This window comes from Salminus brasiliensis, chromosome 19, assembly GCF_030463535.1.
Source record: "Salminus brasiliensis chromosome 19, fSalBra1.hap2, whole genome shotgun sequence".
Taxonomy (NCBI): domain Eukaryota; kingdom Metazoa; phylum Chordata; class Actinopteri; order Characiformes; family Bryconidae; genus Salminus; species Salminus brasiliensis.
Window position 1 is genome coordinate 4,106,387 of NC_132896.1, and position 17,932 is coordinate 4,124,318.

At 42.5% G+C, this 17,932-nt stretch overlaps 2 protein-coding genes across 4 annotated transcripts in view; one reads left to right on the plus strand and one right to left on the minus strand.

Annotated features, from left to right (window-relative positions):
- The window catches only part of prmt7 (protein arginine methyltransferase 7), a 522,441-nt gene that overhangs the window by 433,327 nt on the left and 71,182 nt on the right, over nt 1-17,932 (minus strand). The gene's annotated exons all lie outside the window — the stretch shown is intronic.
- Nucleotides 1-17,932, plus strand: part of dnajc24 (DnaJ (Hsp40) homolog, subfamily C, member 24) — a 30,530-nt gene that overhangs the window by 6,283 nt on the left and 6,315 nt on the right. For all 3 annotated transcript variants that reach the window (XM_072664013.1, XM_072664012.1, XM_072664011.1), the window contains exon 3: nt 11,297-11,435. In XM_072664013.1, coding sequence (XP_072520114.1) covers nt 11,297-11,435 — 139 coding nt within the window. The remainder of the gene's footprint in view (nt 1-11,296; nt 11,436-17,932) is intronic.

Sequence of the window (17,932 nt, forward strand, 5' to 3'; positions counted from 1 at the left end):
CACCGTCTGCTCAACACTGCTTTTACACAGTTTATAAAGAGATTGTGAAAAGTATAAATTGTCAAAGCTTAATTTTCTTTCATTGCTTCAGACTTACAGCTGTAAGACACCTGGTCACTACACCTGGAGTTTTAGGATTATATCTGGATCAGTGTAAGATGCATTTATTACCACCTTTACTTCGGGAGGTGGGCTGAGACGCACATTCACCAATCAAAACCCTCCCAATACAACCGTAACACCAATAACAATTGCTGTGCAGTGAGCAAATTTGCATATTCCCAATTTTACTCTGACTAACTGGAGAAGCAGTTGACTACTAAATGTGTAAACACGTGGCTAAATCTGACCAGGATCGATCCAGTTACTAATCACATGACGTGACCTGGTTACCCCCTATTACATTATTTTATTTTAAATCATATTAATTTATTTTATTTTATTTTATTTGAATTATTATTCTAGTTTTTCCCCCTATAAATCTAGTAGTTTAACCACTACCTTCATACCGTTTGAGATCACTGGACTTTTGATTTGTCTGGTCAGTCATGTTCTAAAACTTGTGACCGGCTGTACAGAAAGGTTCGTCAGTATCCTATCCAGCTGCTTTAATCAGCGACGTTCTCCAAAGTTCCTCTTAAAGTTTTAAGCGTCGTCCTACCCTGTTAAACCCTGTTCCGCTCTGATTCTGGAGCTCAGTTTGGTCTTCTGCTGTGTGTATATGTGTGTGTATGCGCAGTGTGGGAGGGGCTGACATTAGGTGGCAGTAGTGTGATGCTGCTGGCCTTGGCCGTGGCCCGTCCTGCTCCCCATGCTCCCGTGCGGCTGGGCCGGGGCTGCAGACGCTGCAGGCCTGCAGAGCGTGTGTGGGTGTGTCCCCCAGGCGCACACAGCCACCACAGATCCCCGGCGCTGATGTATGGCCAGCGCCGGCCAGCGCTCCAAATTGGCCAGCCCTTCATATTGTGTTGCTGCTCTCCAAGCTCCATTAGCCCTGGTAAATGAATATTTTACAACGCGTGCAAAGAGACAGCAATTAAAGCGCGTAACTCCGGATAGTGAGCGAGCAGGCGAGCGAGCCGGGAGGGAGGGGTGGAGAGAGAGGGGGAAAGAGAAAAAGAGAGAGAGGGAGTGAGAGAGAGAGAGAGAGAGAGGGAGGTAGGCAGCCAGCCAGCCACTGCATCTAGTTCGAATTTGTGTTTATCGAGAGCACCTTGACTGTGTCGGGTGACGAGCAGCTCAGTGGGGGAACGTGGGAAAGTCACCACAGTGTGACTGCCAGCATGTGCCACTGCTCGCCATAAACTGCCCATATGTGGGTCCACACTGCGGGTCCTCGCTGTCGGAGTAGTAGTTCCTGCATAATTAATAGTAGATACTGAATGATGGGTGTTAAGATTCGTAGCTGAATAATAAGCTTGCGGTTGAGTTGAATGGATGCGTCTGTACACATGAGTGGATGTGAATGTGTTTCTTTAATAATTCATGCATAATGGATATGAGCATTATTGGCACTTGACTTGGCTTCTAATAGGGCAAACTTAATTTTGCCTTTTAAAAATGTAGCAGCACTGGTGCTCTTTCTCATGATTTACAGTATGTACATATGTACTGTAGGCAAGAAATACACCACACTACAAATCCTGCTTTGAATAATGGATAGGTGGATATAGTTGGTCAATATTGGCCTAGTAATACTAAACCAGATAAAATAACCTCTGTCCAGCAAAAAAAAAAAATCTGCATTTATGACTTTTTCATAAATCAAAATTCATGCTAAATAGACCAATAGAAATGCTCCAAAATGACTTGGACATGTCCTCCTCCTGTTAAATAGCCATTTATAACCTACACTATATATACAAAAGTATCCAGACACTCCTTGTAAGTTCACCTACTTTACGATGCACCCATTACTGTTCCCAGCGTGCAATAGCACATACACAGCTTGTTTAATTGCCATAGAAAAGCATTGCATATTACAGGAAGCTCTGGAGCCCAATTTCATCCCGTAGATAAGAGAGGTGGGTGCAAAGCCCCGCAGCACTGGGAGCACTGGGCTGTGTTGGAGCTCCAGACACAACACCTCTGGCATAAGTTTGAGTGGCATTTTTGGCCTATAACTAATCATCCATTTACATTTACATTAACGGCATTTAGCAGACGCTCTTGTCCAGAGCGACTTACAAAGTGCTTTGCTATTTACCCAAGAAAAGCCTCAGCTAGTTAGAATAGACTAATAATTCAAAAGATACCTCCATTCATTATCAGTACCTGACCTCATCAATCCTCTCTTGACCAAATGGCATCAAATTCTCACAGCAATGTTCCAAAAAAAAATCCAGTGTCCAGAGGCCGTTACTGCAGCAAAACGGAAAGCACACTCCCTGTTAGTACCCTTGATTTCCAAAGCTCACAGGCTGGACAGTGAAGCACCCAGGGAGATGTTTGTGGTACAACAGCAGAGGTTGTTGTGAAGGCCAAGCCTCAGTTCACACCTGTGAGCCTGCAGCTCTGAGCTCCAGGCCGAGGCACTTCTTTGCCTCTGCAGGGGACGCTCGGCCCAGGGAGAGAGCCGGGCACTCTAAGCCTGCCCCCAGTTCCTCCAGGAGCCATCTGAAAGACCCGCTGCCAGGCTTGTTTTGATGGTTCCTACTGTTCGCCCTCTTTGACACGGATGACGCTCTTTTTGTCTCGGTGCTCTGCTCCCTCAGCAGGTGTGACGAGCGCTCCGCTTTGGCTGGAGAGATGTGGATTTATGTAATGGGAGCCACATTCTGCAGTAACGTGTGTTCTACAGAGTGGGCTACTCATTAGCGTGGAGTTGTTTTCCGTATGATTATGTAACGTTTGCCATGTTATGTAAAGATGGTCTGAATCTGGGCTTTTATGAGAACCAGTCTGGGAGGACTCTTGGACAGTGAGGAGCTGTTGTTCAGACTGGATCAGATGCTTTACTCATTAGCTATTGTTCTTTCAGAATTGACCTCTCAGGAGATATCACTTGTTGTATTTCCCAACTGGAAGCGCTGTTAGGGGTCAGGACTGTGACGTAACAGTTTCGGGGTTTGGGAATTGACCTGTTTTACTTGTGTGGGATTTGGTTTTAATAAAGAGACGGCAGTGTTCGAGGTTTACGGTTTCCCACGTCCATGTCGCCAATGGTCATTGTTGATTTATGCCAAGGAAAATGCAGTTTTACATTGTAGGGCACCTCTTAAAAGGCGTATTTCAAGATTTTTAGACTCCGCCCCTCATATCTTTATCATCTCATTAGTTATGATGTGTTTCCTTGTCTTTACAAAACAAAACAATGACTTACATCTAGATAGAATTTTATGTCAGTGGCTAAATTGTGGAAATATATGTGTGTATATATATATATATATATATATATATACAGTGAGTCCAAGAAGTATTTGATCCCTTGCTGATTTTCTTCGTTGGCCCACTAATAAAGACATGATCATTCTATACTTTTAATGGTAGATGTATTCTTACATGGAGAGACAGAATATTAAAAAGAAAATCCAGAAAATAAATCTAAGGAATATATATTAATTTATTTGTATTTCATGGAGTGAAATAAGTATTTGATCCCTTAGTATTCATTAGCAGTTCTGGCTTTTACAGACCAGTTAGACACTCCCAATCAACTTGTTACCTGACCTGAAGCCACCTGTTCTCACTAATCACTTGTGTGAAAAACACCTGTCCACAGAATCAGACAGATCACACAGATTTCAAGTCTCCAACATGGGTAAAACCAAAGAGCTGTCACAGGACCTCAGAGTCAGAATTGTTGACCTTCACAAAGCTGGAATGGGCTACAAAAAGATTAGTAAGGTGTTGGATGTGAAAGTAACAACTATTGGTGCAATTATCAGAAAGTTTAAAGAGTATAACATGACAATCAACAGACCTCGGCCCGGTGCTCCAAAGAAGATTTCGCCTCGTGGGGTGGCAATGATGCTGAGAACAGTCAGAAATCGTCCTGCAACCACTCGGCAGGAGTTAGCAAATGACCTGAAGGCAGCTGGGACCACAGTTTGCAAGGAAACAATTGGCAACACTTTGCGCAACAATGGATTCACATCCTGCAGTGCCCGAAAGGTACCCCTGCTGAAGAGAGCACATGTGGAGGCGCGCCTCAAGTATGCCAATGATCATTTGAAAGATGAACCAAGTTATTGGGAGAAGGTTTTGTGGTCAGATGAGACCAAAATTGAACTTTTTGGCCTCAACTCCACCCGCCATGTGTGGAGGAAGAAAAATGCTGCCTATGACCCCAAGAACACTGTGCCCACCGTCAAGCATGGAGGTGGAAGCATAATGTTTTGGGGGTGTTTCTCTGCCAAGGGTACAGGGCTACTTCACCGCATCACTGGGAAGATGGATGGAGCCATGTACCGCACAATCCTGAGGGACAACCTCCTCCCCTCTGCCAGGGATCTGAAAATGGGCCGTGGTTGGGTCTTCCAACATGATAACGACCCTAAACATACAGCAAAGGCAACAAAGGATTGGCTCAAGAAAAATCACATTAAGGTCATGGAGTGGCCCAGCCAGTCGCCAGACCTCAATCCGATCGAAAATCTATGGAGGGAGCTGAAGGTCAGAGTTGCCAAGCGACAGCCCACCAACCTTCATGATTTAGAGAGGATCTGCAAAGAAGAGTGGGCCAAAATTCCCCCTGGTGTGTGTGCTAAACTTGTGGTTAACTACAACAAACGTCTCACCGCTGTGCTTGCAAACAAAGGCTTTGCCACTAAGTATTGAGTGTGTTTGGCAAGAGGGATCAAATACTTATTTTCCTCATTGAAATACAAATTAATTAAAATATATTCTTTAAAATTATATTCTGGATTTTTGTCTTGATATTCTGTCTCTCCATGTTAGAATATATCTACCATTAAAAGTGCAGAAGGATAGTGTCTTTATTAGTGGGCAAACAAAGAAAATCAGCAAGGGATCAAATACTTCTTGGACTCACTGTATATATATATATATATATATATATATATATATATATGTATGTATGTATGTATGTATAATAAAAAGGTGCTTTTATGAAGCTTGGTCTGGCTTTTAAACACTAAAAACACCATAAAAAAGGAATTAGTTACCTACACTTCCAAAATGTCCATGTCAAAGCTGTGCCCACACCACTACTGGAAACTGGCGTTGTGAATCGGTAGTTGACTTAATCTTGCCCATGTTGATAATTTGCCATGTTGATTTCTCCTTAGTAGATTCTAAGATTCGAGGGATCTTCTGGACTCTAGTTAATATAAACTAGCTAAGGCTATTTTCTGAGTGAACATTGAAGGGTGAACAGTGAAGCACTTTTGTAAGTTGCTCCGGATAAGAGTATCTGCTGAATACTATGATTGTGAATGTAAACGTGTGTTACTGTCCTCTTAAAAACACTGGGTATGTAGCCACCTGACTCCACCCTGTCCAGTCTGTGACATGGAAGCAACAGAGAAATGCAGCATCCGTCAGTCATAAAAATAATTGCTAATTAATCGTAATCGAGGTAAAATGTTCGGTTAATTGTAAGCTTGATTTGAGGCTATAGCCCATCTGTATTAAAAGTTATACAATTTTGTAATTATACAATTTATGCAATTTATAATGAATAATGTAATGTATAAAAATGATACAATCTACATTCAAATGTGTGGCATTTATTATTATTATTATTATTATTATTATAAATACAGAGAAAACTCATTAGAAATCATGTTAATCAACTGCATGCCTTAGTTGTTAAAAAAAAGTATCATGCCCACACTGAGCTCCACCATCACTCCTAATTTACACGCACAGCACATCGCTGCTCTACATATTTACTCCATATTCTACAGCAGTATAGTAACAGTACAGTGTACCTTAATCCCCCAGCCATCATGCACACATTTGCAGATGCACAGATTTGTATATTTTTGTATTTATTGTACTTATTGTCTGTGCACGCTGTCCTGTGTCTTGTCTCTTTACACTGCACTGTTGTAGCATGTCCTGTGTATTCTGCACCGGAGACTCAGCCTAGCAGTGTTTGGGTTCTTTAGTTTAAAGTCTTCCTCTTTCTTCTACTGTAGACTAGTCAGTGGCTCTCCCTCTGTCGGCTCCCTCTCAGGATCTGGGATGTGTAAGCAGGTTCCCACACACAAGTCAGTGTAATCCTCTCTACAGGGACCCTGCGTATCAGCAGAATCAAAGGTGTTTGAGGTTGGACTATTCTTGTAGCTTTAATTAAGAAGAGCTTTGAAAGAAAGCAAAGAGGGAAACTTTTAACTCGGGAGGTGAATTCTGCTTTGTTCAGAGCGCTTCCACTTCAAAAGGCCGCTGCCTGTTGAAGCATATATCAAAGACTCAGGGTGTCCCGGTAAGCAGCTAACCAATAACTGTCCAAATAAGTGGACACTCTTAATTAAGGCAATATCAGTATTACGACAGTATTGTCAGATAATTGCTTAGTCATGGGATGGATGTTGGTTCAATATTTGGAACCCATATGATCACTAATGAACACATCAAATAAACACAAAAAACATGTTTCTCCAGTTTTGCCATTTTGGCTTTTTAATTAATTTATTTATTTTAATGTATTAATTTATTTATTTTTTTAATTAAAATGTAATAGTTATGTGTTTCGTTCTTGTAAAATTGCCTTTTGGGAAATGAGCGATTGATGCATGACAATGGCGATCAGCTGCTGATCTGGTCAGTAAGTGTTAATCACTGATATTAGGATAAACACTAATAATATCACTCCTACAGTAGGTGGTGGTTCTCCATCACTGTGTTCATCATTAGAACATCTCCTCTCAAAGTTCTCCTCATGGAGTCTAGTATTATTTAGAGTTCTCCTCAGATCAACACCTGGTTTGGTGGTAAATCAGGGCTTAATGATGGTAAATCAGGTGAGCTGCTGCTGCTGATGGAGTTGAACATGTCCTCCACGCTGTGCTACTCGTCCTCTATGATAATATATATTATGATATTGTGTCCTGCAGACATAATTCATCAATAGTTGCAGACTTATAAGGCGGACTAGGTGCTCTCTCCATGGTGGATAGATGGCGCTCTCTCCCCCACATTGCTTTGCTGCGGAGCTGGCTGTCACCGGCGTCTGCGGGCTGGTGCGTCAGATCCGGGTACACGGCGCTTCCCTCAAGTCGCGTTGGTTGCGCCGGTGATGTTGCACTGGTCGAAAAGTGAGAGGCTTGACTGCACACGCGTCGGTCCGCCCTCACTAGTGGCGGGGGTATCTCATGCGATTTGGGGGTGGGGGGGGTACCGGTCAGTCAGATTATTGATTATGGGCGTGGCCTAAAGCCAGAGTCTCGTGGCTGCTGTTTGCGCTGAGCCATGGACTTTTTTCCCCATTCAGCAAAGCTGCTTCCTACAACATACAGGATTCAGAAAGTGCAGAGCCGCGGGGTCAATCATGGATAAATGCTTTGACCCCTCTCCCATCCATCAGCCCGCTGTCCATGCCAGGCCATGCTTCGAGCTTCCAAAAGCCTGTCCGCGGCTTGCGTGACCATGGCCGGCGTTTCTGGGCCTTTTTTTGTGACCTCTTCTCGTCCGGACACTCTTTTGTAACATCTCTGCCCTTTTAAACTGTAACGCCGCCATCGCTGAGAAATGGTTCGAAATAGGCGGGTCGGTGCTTGGGAGCGGCACGTACCCCACCACCTCCACCAACCTCCCCACCTACCCCCCCACCCCCTTTACTTTAGTCACAATGCAAAATGCTGCTTCAGATTTGGCAGTGCACAGAGCCTGTTAATGATTCTCTCAATCAGGAAGTTAATTTTTGGCTTGTTGCTAAAGTCGATGTTCCTTTCCCTCCCTCTCGTCCCATTCAGGCGGACAGCTTGTCCATTCAAGAGCGTGAAAACAACAACAAAAATACAAGAGGCATAGAGGGAAGCGAGGAAAGGGGGGAGAGGGGGGAGAGGGGGGAACCAAATCATTACAACACACAACCGCCTTTACATTTTAATTAGTTTTAAAAGTAATTGCTTGAAATGATTAGTTGAATTCGGTCAGTGTTCCTGTTACTTAAAATTAAAAATATAATTGCGGCGGACAGTAATTGGCTAGCCCGGGACTGTCGGTCATTGTAGTCCGGTATCGCCCCATGCATCATTATCTGACTTTGGCAGCGGCTCAGCTCCTGAACTGCAGCAGCCATAGAAAAACACAAACACACACACACGCAATGCTCTGCTGGCCAGTGCCAGCGCGCAATCAGCGGCCCGCTTGAATGCCTGGTAGAAAGGATCTAAGTTGTTTTCCGTTTGCCCTCTTCAACCTCTTTGATTCTCCCATGGGCCAGCGCGGAGCTGCGTGGCCCTGCAGATGCACGACCCGCGCTAACGGAAGGCCACGCCGCAGCCCTCAGGAGCAGAATCACTCTCCGCTGTAAGAGCATATCCAAGCCAACAGGAGCGTCAAAACACCCTGCGCTGGTCAGAGAACATTCCTCTGAGCTAGCAGCTACCGCATAATCTTTTTAGTCAAAGCCGTGACATAACGCATAGGCTCGCTTTGTCATATTTGGAGTTGCAGAGCGGAGATGATGTCTGTGGTGTTTTTGGCTGGAGGTGAGGGCTGGCCTCTGGCCTTTTAACCAGGCCGCCTGGCCAGGCTGCTCTCTAGTCTTGGGGCATGTGCTGTCCTGTGGATGTCTTTTTTTTTTTTTTTTTTTTTTTTTTTTTTTTTTTTTTTTTTTTTTTTTCTCTCTCTCTCGTCCTCTCTCGCTCTCTCCTCCTCTTCCTTTTTGTGCTGTAATCAGTTTGTGTTGGCTCTACTCTGCCTCCTGTGGTCATTTGCCCAGAATAAGTGGACAAAAGTATTGGGACACCTGTTCGTTTTATCAAGGGTACTTTAAAAATGAATAAATAACTGTCTCTACTGTCCAAGGAAGCCCTGCTACATTTGGGAAGATGGTTGCTGTGAGGATTTGATTCATTGCAACCAGCAACAACAGTGTAAGTGAAGTGGGAGGATGTTGTATGATCACCACCCCACTTCATCCCAAACTCCTCAGCTCCACATCCCAAAAGTATTAGATGGAGCACCACCATCCATCATTCCACAGAGAAGTCACTTCTTCAGCTGCTCCAAAGCTCAATGCTGCTGGGGGGCCTTAGACCCCTCTAGTCCACTCCTGGCGTTAGGCAGCTTGGTGCCAATAGGTTCATGTTTATCTGCTCCAGAGAGTCCTATTCTATTGGCAGTACTTCACTACAGGGACTAGACAAGCTGTGTGTGTGTGCATTTGCACATCTGTGTCAGCAATGGATGCTACTTACAGTACCTGAATGCATTAATTAGAAAGAGTGTCCACAAACATTCGGACATGTAGTGTATCAAGAGTTGTTTCTGGCCCCCCTGTCCTGCCCACTGTAGTGAAGGGGTGGGTGGGTGGTGCCAAAGACCCAGCACAGTTACCCTGCTCCAACAGACCTACTCAACCTGGCAATTAACAGGTGAGTTGAGCCATGAGTGCTTGAGCAGGAAAAGAACAGACCTTTTAACCTGCATTTTGTTAATAATAGTACTAATGCAGAACTATTGTTATTATTATTATTATTATTATTATTATTATTAATCTGCCAATAACATTGACAGCACTCAGCCATGCTCAGCCAGCCCACGGTCACACTCCGCATGTTCAGAAACTGGTACCTTGATCTTACAGCCTTCAACACTGAGGCCAAGCAGCCAACCATTGTATCAAATATAACTGCATACATTAAAGAAGGTAGCCCGAGGGGGACGACTACACACTGACGTGAGGGGTCGGGAGGGTCACATGCCCAGTATGCAAATATAAGGTGCTAGGAGCTCATGGGAAAGGTGTGAGGTTGCTCAGGTTGAATTGCACACCTAAAGCCTCTGTATGTAATAAGAACCAGCACAACTGAACTAGAGGAACTAGGGATGCGCCGATACCACTTTTTACTTTCCAATACGATACCGATGCCAGATTTTCAAGTATCTGCCAATACCGAGTACCGATACCAGCTCTGACTTAAATACTCAATAGATGGTTGTAAATCCTGATGCTCATTAGGAAGATCAGCATGTACTGGTTGGGTAACGGCATATCTAAAAAGTTTCAGAGCTTTGAAATTATGAAAATCGCCACAATGCAGTAAGCAAGTAGGGAGGCTTAATCTGGCTAAGCTCGACCAAACAGCTTTTTATTTAGTGTTTAAAATTCATATTTCATATCTAGTACACGTCTCTATGTAAAAGATACTAAACTTTAGTGTGTGGCTTTAAAACAAGCTGCTTAAACTCTTAAACTTCTGATTTTAGAACAAAAAAAAAAGAAAAGAAAAAGTTCTAAAAGTTGCATTAAATGTTTAATGGTAAAAACTATGTATGACTGTCGGTTTACTGGTTACTGGTTTCATAAAGTATGCAAATCAAAATTTGCAAATGTTCTAAATTTTCTAAAAAAATATATATATATGGCGTCAGTAAGCTTCATGATATCAGCACTCTCTATTGCCAATACTGATACTGTGTGTAAGTGCCAGTATCGGCACACTAGGAGAAACGTTTAATGGAATATGAAATTTGAGAGAAATTAGTTACTCCAGAATCAGTGAAATGTGTGTGTGTGTGTGTGTGTGTGTGTGTGTGTGTGTGTGTGTGTGTGTGTGTGTGTGTGTGTATGTGTGTGTTTTTGTCTTGTTCTGTTTTTTTGGGGTTTTTTTCCCCCACACGGACCAATTACTATCCGTTTGCCAATGCGTCAGGCTAAAGTCAGTTATTGAGTCAACTCAAAAATCTGGAAAATGATTACAAATATTGTGATTTTTTTTTTTTTAATAATATGTGGGATGTATCCAGTTATGTTTAAGTAATAAAGACTTGATTTATGCTTAGCAACTCAGATTATGACTTTGAGTCAAATAATGGTGCATTTATTTGAGTTGAACTTGATTGCTTGTTACCACATTAATATTATTATTATTAGTTGAACTGATAAATATGATTAGTTGAACTTTCTACAGTCTACACAAGTTCTTCTGTCTACCGTTGGTTGCATTTATTATTTATTTATGTTTTATTTATTAATATCATGACCTTTCACCTCACCCTTTGGCTGCAACATTAGAGAGTGATCTGATTGGTGACCGCTCCCAGTGCTGAAAGCAGCCGGTCGGCAGGTTTGTGGGTGGTTAGGTTTGTGTGTTCATTTGCATAGTAATTATTGCAATGCTCTTAGCTCTGTCCTCTGACGCTGTGTTTTGATTGGTAGTTTCACCCAGACAAGCAAAAACCTGGCCTATCAGAGGAGGAGGTGGAGCTGCAGCTGCAGAGCTTCATAGATGTGGACCAGGCCTGGAAGGTGTTGAGCGATGAGGAGAGCAGGAAGACGTTTGACCTGCAGCTGCGTGGTGGGTACCTTCTTCTGACCAAAACACTTCCACCTGTTTTTTTTGTCCACTTGTTTGTTTCATTTAGAACGAATTTAGTGCAGAAATCACACCAGCGTTACTTTAATCCACACTGACGGACTACTGTTCAGATAATAATTAATTTCTTAATAATATGAAATCAGTTAATGCTGGTTCAAATCTTTACACTAGTTAAATCAGATGTGCTAGATCTTGTTATTAGAGCCTCGCCCTAAATGATTATTCTCCATTGCGGCTCTCCCTTCCACAGCACAGACTCAAGTCCGAAATCCTGCCATTCCAATAATCTCAGATCATACCTTCACCAGCCATGTCAAAGCAGTCACCAAATCGGCCTTTTATAAATATATGTTATTATATTATTACTATTATAAGGGTTCCTTAACTCTTAACAGAGCCCTGGATACAGAACCTTTCCTAAGTCACTCCTAAATGGCCTAGTTAACAACCCATCTCATTTGACCTTTCCACAGGCCCACCAGTCAGACGGGGCCTAGGTGACTAATAACATTACGCTGGACTGAGTATCACCACCAAATAAGAAATACAGCAAAAGATTAGCACAGAAGACATTATTTGGATGGGAAATGTGTCCAAAATAACAATACAGTTCCAAAATATTTCATTATTTAAAACAAATTAAGAATAGTATTTATGATTTAATGGGATTTAATTTTTAATCTGATTAATTTAATTTTTTATTAAAAATAATTATTCATTTTTTAACAAAATTTTATTTATATGTACATTAATGTAATTATAATTTTATTACATATGAATTATCTATAGGCTAATTCATTCTTCATTCTGCACACGAGTTCAGTTTTTCTTTTTTTTGTAAACATTTTTTAGTTTTTAAGAGCAGTGGGACACATAAGTACAGTCAGCAGATGATACTAGGTATACTAGGTATTTATACATATGGGATTATAAGGTAAATACAATACAATGGCAAAAATACATAATTACAATAATAAAAATAATAATAATAATTCAGAAGAAGCCTGCTTCCTGAACCCTAGTGCATGGCCATGAATTGCAAGGGTGGTTTCTTTGTATAGCACCTTTTGTTTACAGTGGCAATTCAAAGTAATTTACATAAACAGAAAAATATGAAGAAATAATAATAACAATTATAATAAAAAACAATTAATGAAAACTAAAATTATTTAATAAATGTTATAAAATAAATGTAATAAATAAGTAATGGATAACAGCTGTAACTCTGAGCTGTTAATCAACCTTTGTGATAGCCGTGATAGCAACATTTTAAAACCTCCAGGCGTTCATGAGGCTTAGGAGAGCATTTACTTGTGCTTGTGTCATTTCCAGCATCCTCAGTGAGATGAGCAATTACCACTAATAGAGCTGGGCAATATGACATTAATTAATCATATTGTGATAAATTTTGTTATCACTTTTCCAAGCATATCGAGGATATTTTAAGTGCTTAATAAACACAGATCAGCTGCACATTTCTTTACCAACTGTGTAATTAGACTGGTTCAGTTAAATAAGGAGCAGCAGATGTTAAATATAAATCACTGTATCTAAATAGTAGTTTATAAGAATCTGTCACTAATGATGTTTTTAGTCTGTGATTACATGTATCTTCATAAATATTGTGTATCATGATCATATGTCTTTAAATATCGTGATATAGTATTTTTGCCATATCACCCAGGCCTACGTACTAATCTCTAATACAAACTAGTTTTACAGTATGAAATATGCAGGATAGATATAAGTGTCAGTTGAGTTAGGGGTCAGTTAAGGTTGAGTGTACTCAAATATCCAGGACATGATCTCAGAACCAGTCGGTTACAATGGACACTATTATCCCACAATGCAGTGGAAAACACTGCACTGATTGCAGTGTCTACACCTTGTAGTATTAGTGTGTGGTATGTAATTGGGACTCAGCCAGAGCTTTGAAATTTGCCTCACCTTTACTAATGATGATTGTGAAAAAGCCTTAGCTCTAACAAGCTAATTAAGGTCCAAGGACCAACGACCTTGGGAAAAGTCGGTCCTTGTACCTTTTGAGGTGCCCAAACTTTTGCATGGTGCTCCTTTCCTTCTTGCCATGCTTAATATGTTAAAATAAGAAGGTTTCATTGCTAACTAGATCAGTTCATCCTCCAGTCACTTCACCGTTCCCTTCTGAAAACTGTCATTTTGCCACTGTAGAGGAGAATTTGGCTCCTTTAAAAGCTGTGTTGGACTGGAACGAGGTCTTTCCAGAGAAAACGAGGGGTGGCGTGGTTGATATGTGGAACATGGCACCATTAAGCATGTGCATCATAGCTAACGCTTTCTCTATAGGCTTGTATTCTTCCATAGTTCAGTATGAAGAAGTGCTTTAGAGCTTACATCAGCAGCCAGCCAAAGAGAGAGAGAGAATGTGTGTGTGTGTGTGTGTGTGTGTGTGTGTGTGTGTGTGTGTGTGTGTGTGTGTGTGTGTATGTGTGTATGTGTGTATGTGTGTGTGTGTGTGTGTGTGTGTATAAAGGAGAGAGCAAGAGACAGGGAGGGGGAGTGAGTTAGAGAGAGAGAGAGAGAGAGAGAGAGAGGAAATGTAGGTCAGGTCTATCACACATGGCCTATTCTTACATGAAGTGATAGGCTGTGTCTCTCCCCTTTTGCCTGAGGAAAGCGCTCCCCCCAGCCCTCCATTAGGACCTTCAATAAATGTACATCCCTGGCCTGGCGCACCATTAAGGGGGGGTGGGGGGTGGCGGCACTGGGCAGCCTTTAGTGAGGGGGGGCCCACTCCGCCTGGCCTCTCTGTAGTGAACACACCCCACGTGTGTGTGTGTGTGTGTGTGTGTGTGTGTGTGTGCAGGAAGAGCCCAGTCGTACTGACCTCCATTGTAAGTGAGAGTGTTCAAAGCAGCTGTGAGTGGATGGGATGTGTACCGCTACAGAACGTACCTGGGCGCATTCTGACACCCCCAGCTTTAATACAGAACAGGGAAAAAATGAGCACACCCCATGGAAATCTTTAAACATCTGGATGTTTGATCTTCACCTGAACAATGTTGAGAGATGGAGGTAATCTAACTATACCACACAGCTGAAGAAATGTCTGTTATAAATAATTAAAAGAAAAGGAAATAGCAATTATCTCGAGGAAAAAAGTTTGAGCACCCACGTTTATCACCTCTGAACACACCTCAGATTCGAAAGAGGAGTAGAACATCGGCTGCAGATGATCAGAACATGGTTGGAGAGGATTATTCTGGAGGAGTCTGTCTTAATTAAACCTCAGACGTTTAGTCTGATCTGCTCTGGATTGATGATTGAGGTGAGGGGTGAGGATCACCATCATGGCTGGATCCAGAGAGCTCTCTGAGGCCTTCACAGAGAAGGTTGGAGATGCAGAGTGAGAGTCTGAGAAGGTGGTTTAGAAAGATCTCAGAACAGTTAGAGATCAGCTGCTGCTAAATTATTTACAAGTGCAACAGCTGACCAACATGACCAGATCAGACCGTCCTAGCAAGTTCAGCCCAAGAGCAGAACAGAACCACAAGATAAGTGAAGAAGTACAGCATCTACCACCAGAAAGAGACCAAACAAGTTGTCCAAGGAGGAAACCATTGCTGGACCAAGACCAGAACCATTCTATTTTTTGATGCTAAACAAATGCACTAAAATATTAAGATACTGATGTGGATGACGAGTATAGCCACGCCTACTCAGTCCAAAAATGTTTGAGTTGGGCTTCATCACTCCAGAGAACCCAGTACCTCTGATCAGTGCTCAGTGCTGGGGAGCTTTAGGTTCGGGTATCTCTATTAAGTCTATTCTAGACTCTGTTGCAAGAAATGAACCTTATTAGGACTTTAGTTGGGTTAGTTTAACCAGAGGAGGAGGTTCTGTAGTGTTTTTTTGTTTGTTTGTTTGTTTTGTTCTGTCGCATTGGCTCAAACGTATACACTATATAGACAAAAGTATTGGGACACCTGCTCAGTGATTGTTTCTTCTGTATTCAAGAGTTAAAAAAAGAGTTGACCCTGCTTTTGTTAAAGTAACTGTCTCTACTGTCCAGGTAAGAAGGCTTTCTACTAGATTTAGAGCTGTGCTGTGAGGATTTGATTGAATTCACCATCCAGAGCTTTAGTGAGATCAGGATGTTGGATGATGATCTCCACCGCCATCATTCCAGAGAATACAGTTCCACAGCTCAATGCTGGGGGGCTTTATACCCCTCTAGCCCATGCCTAGCTGGCATTAGGCAGCATGGTGCCAATAGCTTTATCTGTTTATCTGCTTCAGAGAGTCCTATTCTGTTGGCATAACATCTCTACTTACAGGTACCAGACAAGCTGTGTGAATGCGTGTGTGTGGGTGCATTTGCACATCCGTATCAACCGAATGCATTCACTAGTAGGGGCATCCACAAACATTCGGACATATAGTGTATGTAATTTGGATATTCCCAGATTGAAAGGTGCTATGGCATTGGACTGAGGAAGCTCCAGGTTGAGCCAATTACAGCTGACCATTTATCCCACAGTTGGCTGATGCTCTTATCCAGGCCTGTTTAACAGGTAGGAGAATGTAGAGTTGGGAGTCTTGCCCAAGGACTCTATATTGGTGTGTATTATAGTTATAGAATTGCACACTCAGGGGAATCGAACCCTATTCTGCCATCGGGATGGCAATGTTGCTGCATGGCAGAAGCCAGTAAAACTGTACACGCTGCAGTTTTCCATTCATACTGGGAGGAAAGCGTGGATCTCGTCAGTAATTACTTAAATTCCTCAGCGTCCCCAGGTAAAACTAATCCAGCCTGAATAGGGCTTTAGACTTCTATCTCGTCTTAGGTGTCATAATGGAGATTACAGGTAAAAAGCTGCTCAGATTGAAGCTGCTGTGGCTTATGTGGCCGTGTGATGAGGTCAGCTGTAATTAAGGCTGCAGATTGATTCGGCCCAGCTCAAAGGATGTGCTAATCCCGGCCTAACTGAAGCAGCCTGCCCTGCAGTCTTTTTCTCCAGAGCCGAACGTGAGTAGTTATTGACCGGGGCTGTGTTTGATGTTCGCTGCTGCTGCTGCAGCTCGTGTTTAAGAGCCTAGTGGAAGTGGTTTAACCCCGGCGCTGTTAGCCCTGCTAAGGCGTATTCAAATGTTGCAGCATATTCATGCACCCTGCTCATTTATGAAAGTAGGATGCAGGCATGAATATTTCAATTCACTGTTCTTTATGCAATATGAAGAAAGGGAGCACTGGCTCTGTTGAAAGTCAAGCTGAAAGACTTCACAGCTGCTGAAGAACTTGGCAGGAGGGTCTAATGCAGAGCTATTGATCTACTAGGAGTGTACATGGAACTGCATCACACCTATGTCTTTAGGTACGTCATATGGACAAATATTTGTGGACACCCCTTTTAATGAATGCATTCATTGCTGACACAGATGTGGAAATGCACGCACACACACACACACACACAAACACAGCTTGTCTGTGTAAAGAAGTATTGCCAATAGAATAGGACCCTCCGGAGCAGATGAACAAACATGAACCTATTGGCACCATGCTGCCTAATGCCAGGCGTGGGCTAGAGAGGGAATAGAGCCCCCCAGCATTGAGCTGTGGAGCAGTGGAAGTAGTTGGGAATGGGGTGGTGGGGTGGTGATCCTGTTGCTGAATGCAGTCAAATCCTTACAGCAATGCTATAACGCTTGATTTAGGAAGAAACGATGCATAAGCAAGTGTCCCAATACTTTTGTCCATAAAAGTGGACAAATCTTTCTCTGATTTGTGTGTGTGTGTGGACTATGTGTTGTGTGTTTACAGCAGTGGTGTGTTTAGCAAGCCCCGACCAAGCCCCGGTTCTCTGCAGCTCTGTTCCATCGCAGTCCGTTGCCCACTCATGCTTGGTAATTACTCATCATTTTAGCTGTCAGCATCATCTCCTAGCCAAATAAACACTGTCTGGCTGTGACGGCAGCTGTGCTTTGGGCCCATCTCTTATGATAGCTTTCATCCAGAACCAGAACCCACTGACCCGTGTGGACCTGCAGTGAGACCATTGTAGGATCAAACCTCTTATTGGAGTTTAATGGTATCCCTTGGTTCCACATATAGTTGACTTTTACCATCTGGTATCTGCCGTATCTCCTGCTCACATTTTAGCTTAGAAACCAGCCTTATTACAGCAGGCGTAGGTCAGGGGTGGACCAGCCATGATTTTTTTTGGCTTTCTTTTTCATTTTCCCAAATTGTATTAGCTGACGTTTTTTTGTTGTTGGAACTGCCAGCTCTACACCTGAAGCTCACGTTCTGCAAGCTAAATGAATGCACTGCAGGAAAACACATAGACCTGCAAACCTCAGGTATAGCATATGCACATTTACACAGTACATTCATTGTAAATCTGACTTCTGATGATGAGTGTATCCATATACCCCTACTATATTCTGTTTTAGTAAGGTATTGCTGTATTATTATTATTATTATTATTATTATT